The sequence below is a fragment of the Blennius ocellaris genome (genome assembly GCF_963422515.1).
Source record: "Blennius ocellaris genome assembly, contig: SCAFFOLD_139, whole genome shotgun sequence".
Taxonomy (NCBI): Eukaryota; Metazoa; Chordata; class Actinopteri; order Blenniiformes; family Blenniidae; genus Blennius; species Blennius ocellaris.
Genome location: NW_027662287.1, coordinates 87,501 through 97,465, shown reverse-complemented (window position 1 = coordinate 97,465; position 9,965 = coordinate 87,501). Strand labels below are relative to the sequence as shown.

The 9,965-nt window shown below is 47.2% G+C and overlaps 1 protein-coding gene across 1 annotated transcript in view; it reads left to right on the top strand.

Annotated features, from left to right (window-relative positions):
• Window positions 1-2,100: 2,100 nt before the first annotated feature.
• The window catches only part of LOC308147926 (nesprin-2-like), a gene marked incomplete at its 3' end in the record, with an annotated part of 28,148 nt that continues 20,283 nt past the window's right edge, over window positions 2,101-9,965 (top strand). Inside the window, exons 1-3 of the mRNA XM_080521316.1 lie at window positions 2,101-2,206; window positions 5,839-5,965; window positions 8,963-9,024. Of these exons, the coding sequence (XP_080377442.1) occupies window positions 5,878-5,965; window positions 8,963-9,024 (150 nt within the window). The 5' untranslated portion in view covers window positions 2,101-2,206; window positions 5,839-5,877. The remainder of the gene's footprint in view (window positions 2,207-5,838; window positions 5,966-8,962; window positions 9,025-9,965) is intronic.

The following is a 9,965-nucleotide window of genomic DNA, read 5'->3' as shown; positions in this document are numbered from 1 at the left end:
GTGTTGAAACCAGGAGATTCTCACGGTTTTAGTTATTTGAACTTTTTTTAAAGATTTAACCTGAAATGATTCATTTGAAATAAATCAATCTAACGGAAAACAATGAAATGAAAAATGTTATAAATAGTTTCCATTTGACATTTTCTTCTTGCCTGAGTGAAGAACACAAACATTCAAATAAACTTTTCCATACAATCTGGAGTTCCTCAAAAAACAAACAAACTGGTAATAAAACTCATGGAGTCAATTAAGAATTATTCTGAACAATGTGCCCCCCCCCCCCCCACACACACACACACACACACACACACACACACAGGTTCAGTAGAAAGCAGGTTCTCACCTCTGCCACTTCTTCTTCTGAACTTTCATCTCAGCTTCAGTCAAACTGGAGTCTGAACAGCAGGGAGGCTCCTTTATCAACCCCCTGACCCCCCCCCCCCCCCCCCCCCCCCCCCCCCTCCCCGGGGCTCCTCCACCTGCCCCGGCCCGTCCAGATCAGCCACCATCACTTCTTCCTGCTCCACCAGGAGAACAAGGTTCTCTTGTTCAGAACCAATCAGGTGGAAGAAGAAGAGGAGGAGGAGGAGGAGGAGGAGGAGGAGGAGGAGGAGGAGGAGGAGGAGGAGTCATTACCTGATCCCAGAAGGTAAACAACCTCTATACACAACTCTAGAACTTTAGAACCACCTGGAGAACCGGGGGGTTCTGGGGGGGGTAACCCTCAGGGTGGGCGGTTCCCCGGACCGGGGGGTTCTGGGGGGGTAACCCTCAGGGTGGGCGGTTCCCCGGACCGGGGGGTTCTGGTCGGGTAACCCTCATGGTGGGCGGTTCCCCGGACCGGGGGGATCTGGGGGGGTAGCCCTCAGGGTGGGCGGTTCCCGCCCCAGGCAGGGGCGGGAACTGCAGGTTCTGGAGGAACCGGAAGTGAAGAACCACACAGAGGCGGTGGAACCAAACGTTGTTACAGGAAACATAGAAAACATCAACTAGACACTTTAGTGTTTCATCAGTCGTCTGCTGATCAAAGACGTTTCACCTCTTTGATCTCCTGGTTCAGGAAACAGACTGAAGGTGGACTGAGATCATTACTAAGATAATTACTGAGATAATTAATCAGATAATTAATCAGATAATTACTGAGATAATTAATAAGATAATTAATCAGATAATTACTGAGATAATTACTGAGATAATTAATAAGATAATTAATCAGATAATTAATCAGATAATTACTGAGATAATTAATAAGATAATTAATAAGATAATTAATCTGATAATTAATCAGATTATTACTGAGATAATTACAGCTGAACAAAAGAAACGAGACTGAAAAGATCAACAGACTGATGGAAAAACAGCTAAAAGTCTTTTTGCTCCAGATGTTTGAGGATGAAAGAGGCGGAGCTTCAGGGAACCACTGAACTGGTCAGTGGTTCTCTCACGAGGAAGAAGCTTTCATGTTGTGTTTGGATCCACCAGTTTAACTTCCTGTGAAGATTTGATGCTCTGCTGCCCTCTGGTGGTCAGATGTGGTCCTGCGGCTTCCTGGACAACAGTCCATACAAAACAATTCATTTATGCAGTGACGGACTTTAACCCCCCCCCCCCCCGTTAGCCCCACCCCCACCTCGCTACTGTGTGAACCCTGCAGCAGTCGGAGGGCAGATTTACATGATGCCCCTGAATGCATCGGTCAAAGGGTTCAGTTTAGAAGTTCCATTTAATTTAACTGGATTTAAACTTTTAGATGAATGAATGAATGGATGAAAGGATGAAAGGATGGATGGATGGATGAAAGGATGGTTCAGGTTCTCAGGTCGTCCATCAGAAACATCAAATGTAATCCTACTTTTACTTGTTGGTATTGGACCTTTAACCTGTGTGTGTGTGTGTGTGTGTGTGTGTGTGTGGTGTGTGTGTGTGTGTGTGTGTGTGTGTGTGTGTGTGTGTCCTGGCTGGTCCTCTATATATAGTGACCCCCCCCCCCCCCCCCCCCCCCATATGGCTGCTGCCTCTCCGGTGACGGAGGCGCGGCTCTTCACCCTCCAGCTGTGTCAAACTGCCCCGACGCCACAACTACCCTCTGCTCCGTCCTGCCAGAACCCCAGAACCCCCAGAACCCCAGAACCTCCGGAACCCCCAGAACCCCCAGAACCTCCGGAACCCCCGGAACCCCAAAACCCCCAGAACCCCCGTCCTGCACGTGAGTACAACCTCCAGGCTTGTAGTGTGTGTGTGTGTGTGTGTGTGTGTGTGTGTGTGTGTGTGTGTGTGTGTGTGTGTGTGTGTGTGTGTGTGTGTGTGTGTGTGTGTGTGTGTGTGTGTGTGTGTGTGTGTGATTGAGAGTAAGTTTCCCTGCAGCTCACAGGTTCGGTCGGAGTCCAGGTCTCCTGTGACACAGAAAGTCCTCTGGTTCTTCTTCAAGGACTCGGAACACACACACACACACACACACACACACACACACACACACACACACACACACACACACACACACACACACACACACACACACACACACACACGTGTTCCCTGCTGCTATTTCGGTGCCTGGCGGCTTCATAACCTCAATTTAATGTTTTTTAGGGTTAGGTTAAGGTTAGGTTAAAGTTAGGTTAAAGTTAGGTTAAGGTTAGGTTAAAGTTAGGTTAAAGTTAGGTTAAGGTTAGGTTAAAGTTAGGTTAAAGTTAGGTTAAAGTTAGGTTAAGGTTAGGTTAAAGTTAGGTTAAAGTTAGGTTAAAGTTAGGTTAAGGTTAGGCTAAGGTTAGGTTAAAGTTAGGTTAAAGTTAGGTTAAAGTTAGGTTAAAGTTAGGTTAAAGTTAGGTTAAAGTTAGGTTAAAGTTAGGTTAAGGTTAGGTTAAAGTTAGGTTAAGGTTAGGTTAAGGTTAGGTTAAAGTTAGGTTAAAGTTAGGTTAAGGTTAGGTTAAAGTTAGGTTAAAGTTAGGTTAAAGTTAGGTTAAGGTTAGGTTAAAGTTAGGTTAAGGTTAGGTTAAGGTTAGGTTAAAGTTAGGTTAAAGTTAGGTTCAAGTTAGGTTAAAGTTAGGTTAAGGTTAGGTTAAAGTTAGGTTAAAGTTAGGTTAAAGTTAGGTTAAGGTTAGGTTAAAGTTAGGTTAAGGTTAGGTTAAGGTTAGGTTAAAGTTAGGTTAAAGTCAGCTGCTGGTTGTGGCTAAACGCTGCCCGACACCTTTAACAATCACTGTTGACTCATGGTTTACAAGCTGAAACTCAGATTATGTTCAGAGACACTTCGTTCCTGTAAATCCTCTTCCTGAAGATCCTCAGGAATCCGTCTGTCTGTTGGGTCTGTTGGGTCTGTTGGGGTCTGTTGGGTCTGTTGGGTCTGTTGGTGTCTGTTGGGTCTGTTGGGTCTGTTGGTGTCTGTTGGGTCTGTTGGGTCTGTTGGTGTCTGTTGGGTCTGTTGGGTCTGTTGGGTCTGTTGGTGTCTGTTGGGTCTGTTGGGTCTGTTGGGTCTGTTGGGTCTGTTGGTGTCTGTTGGGTCTGTTGGGTCTGTTGGGTCTGTTGGGGTCTGTTGGGTCTGTTGGGTCTGTTGGGTCTGTTGGGTCTGTTGGTGTCTGTTGGGTCTGTTGGGTCTGTTGGGAGTCTAGATTGTGTTCCAGGAAAAGAATAAAAGATGAAAAGATGAAAAGAGGACATGAAAAGAGGAAAATCAATGACAAAGAGGAAAAATGTTCACAAAGCTTCTTTCATGTTCAGTCGTCAGTTAATTAATGACTTTGATACAGTTTGTCTGTTGGCTGGAGGCTGTTGGTTCCACTGACGTCATGGGTCATGGGGGGGGGGGGGGGAGGGCTGCTGGTTGTGAGTTGCTAGTTGCTGTTGCTAGTTGCTGTTGCTAGTTGCTGTTGCTGTTGCTGTTGCTCGTTGCTTGTTGCTGTTGCTGTTGCTGTTGTTGGTTGCTGTTGCTCATTGCTGTTGCTAGCTGCTGTTGCTAGTTGCTGTTGCTGTTGCTAGTTGCTGTTGCTAGTTGCTGTTGCTCGTTGCTGTTGCTGTTGCTAGTTGCTGTTGCTAGTTGCTGTTGCTGTTGTTGTTGCTATTGCTCGTTGCTGTTGCTCGTTGCTGTTGCTCATTACTGTTGTTGTTGCTCGTTGCTGTTGCTCATTGCTGTTGCTGGTTGCCAGTTGCTGTGATCAGAGATGAAATCCAGTGAAACCAGAAGTTTCAGTGGATTAAAGGTTTCAGGCACAAACATCATGTTTCTTTTTGCTTTTATTAATTAACCTCATTTTCACTGGGGAGTTCCTTCACCACCACCATGTGTCACCATGGAGACCAGCAGGTCACTGCTTCACTAACCCCCCCCCCCCCCCACCAACACCTCATGTGTCACCATGGAGACCAGCAGGTCACTGCTTCACTAACCCCCCCCCCCCCACCAACACCTCATGTGTCACCATGGAGACCAGCAGGTCACTGCTTCACTAACCCCCCCCCCCCACCAACACCTCATGTGTCACCATGGAGACCAGCAGGTCACTGCTTCACTAACCCCCCCCCCCCCCACCAACACCTCATGTGTCACCATGGAGACCAGCACCCCCACCCCCACCCCACCCCCCCACCCCTGGTTCCTGCTCATCGTCAGTCGCGTGTTCGCGTTTCGCATTCTGCAGTAATATTTAGAAAACAATGCGTCGCCGTCCTGCAGTGCATGATGGGAGTCACCTTGAGTCAGCAGGGGCTGAACGCTCGCAGCTCCTGCCAAAATAAAAGACTCTACTCATGTATGTCTAGATTTACTGCAACCGACATTCTGAAAAGTTTCTTCGTTTCCACAGGAAAACTTTGGAGACGTTTTTACTTCAGTTCATTTGAGTAAAACGAGTTCTGTTGAGACAAATAACAGAACGTCTGTTTCACCTGAAAACGTAGATCTATGACTGTAGGAGACCCTCAACACTGGACATTGGTTCGTATGAGTGCCCCCCCCCCCCTCCCCCCCCCCCCTCTCAAATGCCGTCCTATATGATGACCTGACGTGACATTTGCTGCCACATACATGCGCCGCCGTCTTATTTTGGCGTGTCACCTGTCCTCCAGCCGCGCTGGTGGGCGAATCAAACGCACACAGCTTGTTTTTTAAATGTCACACATTTTTGTTTCTACTTTGCATCGTGAACAAGACAAAACACAGCCTGGTTCCCCCTCCGGACACGTTCTGCTGCTTTGTTCCACAGACGTGTCAGACGCTGATCTAGTGGGGCGGGGGGGGGGGGGGGGGCGGGGGGGGGAGCGGGGGGTGGGGAGCAGTGGGGGCGGGGAGCAGGGGGGGGCGCTAAAGGTCCATCGCTGCCTCAGGGAACCTCCTGCTCACTTCACAAGTTTACTTCTTTTAAAGTAACGACTTTTTCGCTGTCGTCTCACAGTGAAAGTATTAAAACAGGTTAGCGGGGAACGTCATGCTAGGGAAGCCGCAAAGCTCTAAATGTTCACAGCTGAAGATCTAGAACCCTAGCTAAGCTAGAGTAGCATTAGCCTGTATTCCAATTAGCATTAGCATGCTAGAATACCATTTAACTTCCCTTGTAAAGAGCTGCTCTTCTTCATGTTCTTCATGTTGCTTCGCAGTGCAGGGCTAATGCTAATGCTAATGCTAACACAGCTCTGTGACCATTATTTTCTCTGCAGTTTCACCAGATAGTTACTTCTTCTTTCTCAGGATTGTAAAGTAACTCTACTACTTTCCAGTAACGTGGGTTCTTCTAATGATGCTGTCGTTTCCCGTAGCGTTGCTGCTGCCATGCTAACTAGTAATGCTGCTTTTCCAGGTAACTGTTTAGGAGTAACTAGTAACTGTAACTTGTGTTTGTCCTGCAGGGCGTTGCCATGCTGCCGGCGGGCTGCGGATGAGACACAATGTGGTCCGACGTCCACTGTAGAGACGAGCCGGGGGGACGGAGGTCCGTCCCCCTGGACATCGACAACATCCACATGCTGCTGCAAGGTTAGCCCCGCCCCCTGGCTAACAGTTAGCTTCTCTGCTAACAACAACTCCGATCCTCGTGTGTCTGGACAAACCTGACTGGAAGCACTCTGACTAGATAGTACTAGTGACTGACACTAGTTACTAGTTACTGTTAGCAAGCTAAATGCTGCAGTGCTAGCACAGTATGCTAATGCTTAGCAGGCGTGTTCACGAGCAAAATGCTGAAGTTTGGTATGAAGTAGGAGAGTACTCGGTCTAAACTCTCAGTATTAAACACTGAACAAGCTAATTGACGCTGAGCTGCCTCCGGCGCCGCGCGCTGTATGTTAGCATATAGCATGGTTGCTAACAAAATGCTCAAATTACGTTATTTTAAAGTTGTCCCATTTTTTAAAAAAGTGAACTTTTCCACTCCTTTTTTAAAAATTAACTAACTTTCTGAAAGTCAGTTCTTCTGCGCTGTGATTGGCCGGTCGTATCGTTGCTATAGCGACTCGTGAACGAAGCTATGATTCGGCGCTTTCTGGCAGTTTGCCATCAATCATGAGCCGCGACGAGAGGAGAGGCTGCTGCAGAAACCTGAGATCGTGTGTGTGTGTGTGTGTGTGTGTGTGTGTGTGTGTGTGTGTGTGTGTGTGTGTGTGTGTGTGTGTGTGTGTGTGTGTGTGTGAGGTCTTTGGTTTCAGTCGCCTCTCTGAGCTGCTGTGAGGTTGGATGTGTCGCGTGTATAATGAGTATAACGTATATAATGTGTATAATGAGTATAACGTATATAATGTGTATAATGAGTATAACGTATATAATGTGTATAACGTGTATAATGTGTATAACGTGTATAATGTGTATAACGTGTATAATGTGTATAACGTATATAATGTGTATAACGTGTATAATGTATATAATGTATACAATGAGTTAAGTTAGCGCTGCGGCTCCAGTTTTCAGATCAAAGCTCTAATGAGACACTGACATTCACAGTGTGAACATCAAAGTGACCAACGTCACTCTATGTCTATATCTCTATATCTCTACATCTATACATCTATATCTCTACATCTATATCTCTACATCTATATATCTACATCTATACATCTATATCTCTACATCTATATCTCTATATCTCTATATCTCTACATCTATATCTCTATATCTATATATCTACATCTATATCTCTATATCTCTACATCTCTACATCTCTACATCTACATCTCTATATCTCTACATCTCTACATCTATATCTCTGCATCTATATCTCTACATCTATATATCTACATCTATACATCTATATCTCTACATCTATACATCTATATCTCTACATCTATATCTCTATATCTCTACATCTATATCTCTACATCTATACATCTATATCTCTACATCTCTACATCTATATATCTACATCTCTACATCTATATCTCTACATCTATATCTCTACAGCTATATATCTACATCTATATCTCTACATCTATATATCTACATCTACATCTATACATCTATATCTCTACATCTATACATCTATATCTCTACATCTATATCTCTACATCTCTATATCTACATCTACATCTATACATCTATATCTCTGCATCTATCTGTCTGTGGTTCTCCACAGTTCTATGTAATAGAACCTGTTGTAACCTGCAGGGCGGTGCAGTGGTTAGCTCTGCCGCCTCACAGCCAGCGGGTCCCGGGTTCAAGTCCCTCAGTGCTCAGTGAGGAAACAGGAAGTGATGAGGCTCGTGTTGAGGCAGGTCAGGAGCCTCAGTGAGGGGGAGGGGGAGGAGCCTGGAGGAGCTCACCTGGCTCCCTGCAGGAGCTGCTCCTCCTCAGTGCTCCTGCTAACGGAGCAGCAGCTGGAATCACAGCTGGAAACACAAGATCTGATCTCTGGTCAGCTAACGACCACCTGCTGAGTCAGCATGAGCTCCTCCAGCACAGGTCAGTGCCTCTCGCTCCGGTACTCCTGTAGTACTCCTACTGGGTACTCCTGTAGCGGTACTCCTACTGGGTACTCCTGTAGTGGTATTCATACTGGGTACTCCTGTAGTAGTACTCTTACTGGGCACTCTTACTGGGTACTCCTGTAGCAGTACTCTTACTGGGTACTCCTGTAGCAGTACTTATACTGGGTACTCCTGTAGTGGTATTTATACTGGGTACTCCTGTAGCAGTACTCCTACTGGGTACTCCTGTAGCAGTACTCTTACTGGGTACTCCTGTAGCAGTACTTATACTGGGTACTCCTGTAGTGGTATTCATACTGGGTACTCCTGTAGCAGTACTCCTACTGGGTACTCCTGTAGCAGTACTTATACTGGGTACTCCTGTAGCAGTACTCCTACTGGGTACTCCTGTAGCAGTACTTATACTGGGTCCTCCTGTAGCAGTACTCTTACTGGGTGCTCCTGTAGTAGTACTTATACTGGGTACTCCTGTAGTGGTATTCATACTGGGTACTCCTGTAGCAGTACTCCTACTGGGTACTCATAATCTCGGGGGTCATGTGACCTCCAGCACCCTGCTGAGGCCTGGAGGTCACATGACCCCCGAGGACTCGTCCAGAGGCTAATTTAACGACAGGTGAACTGAGTGCTAACTGCTATTAGCAGAGTTATATTACTTAAATTACCTGTCGTTAGTAGTTAGACAGCAAAGTAATCAGAGTACTCATCGGTTGGCTTCAGGCTGTTTGCTTGTGTTTCTCACGATGTCAAGCTAATGCTATCAGGTGTTTCAAATAACCGCCATGTAAACAGGCTCAGACGCTACGCTACAGGCTAAGACGCTACGCTGCAGGCTAAGACGCTACACTACAGGCTAAGACGCTACGCTGCAGGCTAAGACGCTACACTACAGGCTAAGACACTACGCTACAAGCTAAGACGCTATGCTACAGGCTAAGATGCTATGCTACAGGCTAAGAGGCTACACTGCACGAGGAGCTCAAGCAGTTTGAGTCAAAGGTGGGAATCGAACCGTGGACCGCCTGTGGGACTCACCGTGTGTCTCCTCCGTCCACAGTGGAGCAGGAGCAGATCCAGAAGAGGACCTTCACCAACTGGGTCAACGCTCAGCTCGCCAAGGTGAGACGCCGTCTGAGCGGGGTGCCGGTTCGATTCCCGGTGGAGCCTCGGGGGGGGGGGGGAAACCGCCTTCCGGTCCGAGACGCCGGAACCCAGAGACACAGACAGACCCCACCGACGTGTCTCTGACGGTCCCTCACGTGACCTTTAATGTGGCGGGGCGCCGCCGGTAGCTTGTAGCTTGGTTAGCTAGCGAGTCGCCATCAGGCTCGTGAACCCGTTTAAGTTTCAGCGGCTCTGAACTTGAACCGATCGTCACTGAAGCAAACAGACGGTTTCCAGTTCTGGTCCTCTGGCGCCCGAGGGACGCTTCTCGTCTCGTCTTCAGACCGCTAGCGCGTCTTCAGACCGCTAACGCGTCGTCAGCCGCCGATCAGTCCCACATGAAACCTTGCAGAGCGACTGGCGAGTCGCTGCAGGGACTCACATGGACTCACATGGACCCGCGTTCACAGACTCCCTTTTCACAGCTAATGGACGGTTTTCACGGCGGTGGACACGCCGCCGTCCGTCCGTCCATCCGTCCACACTTGACGCTCTGCGGAGACGTCCGTGGCGACACGTTCACGCTGCGTCCCGTTTCCTCCGTTTGGTCGCGGCTGTTCCCGTCGCTCTGATTGGTTCCAGGCTCACGGCCGTCACACGACTTGAGCTGCGCTGGATTCAGTTCACTTTTCCTGTTTTTACAGGTTTTCTATACAATCGACACAGTTTGAGAGAAAAAAAACACTAAAACTGTATTTTGTACATAAAAACGAGGAAAACGTTCTGATGACTTGAAAAGTCGTTAGAAATCAGATGATTTGAAAAAAAAAAAGCAAAAACAAAAAGAAGGGATTTTCCCTGTTTTAGCTTCTGTGAGCTGCTAGCTTGTTTTATTAGCTTTAGCCTGTTTAGCTCATGAAAATGTTGCTGCTAGCTTGTTTTGCTAGCAGGACTTT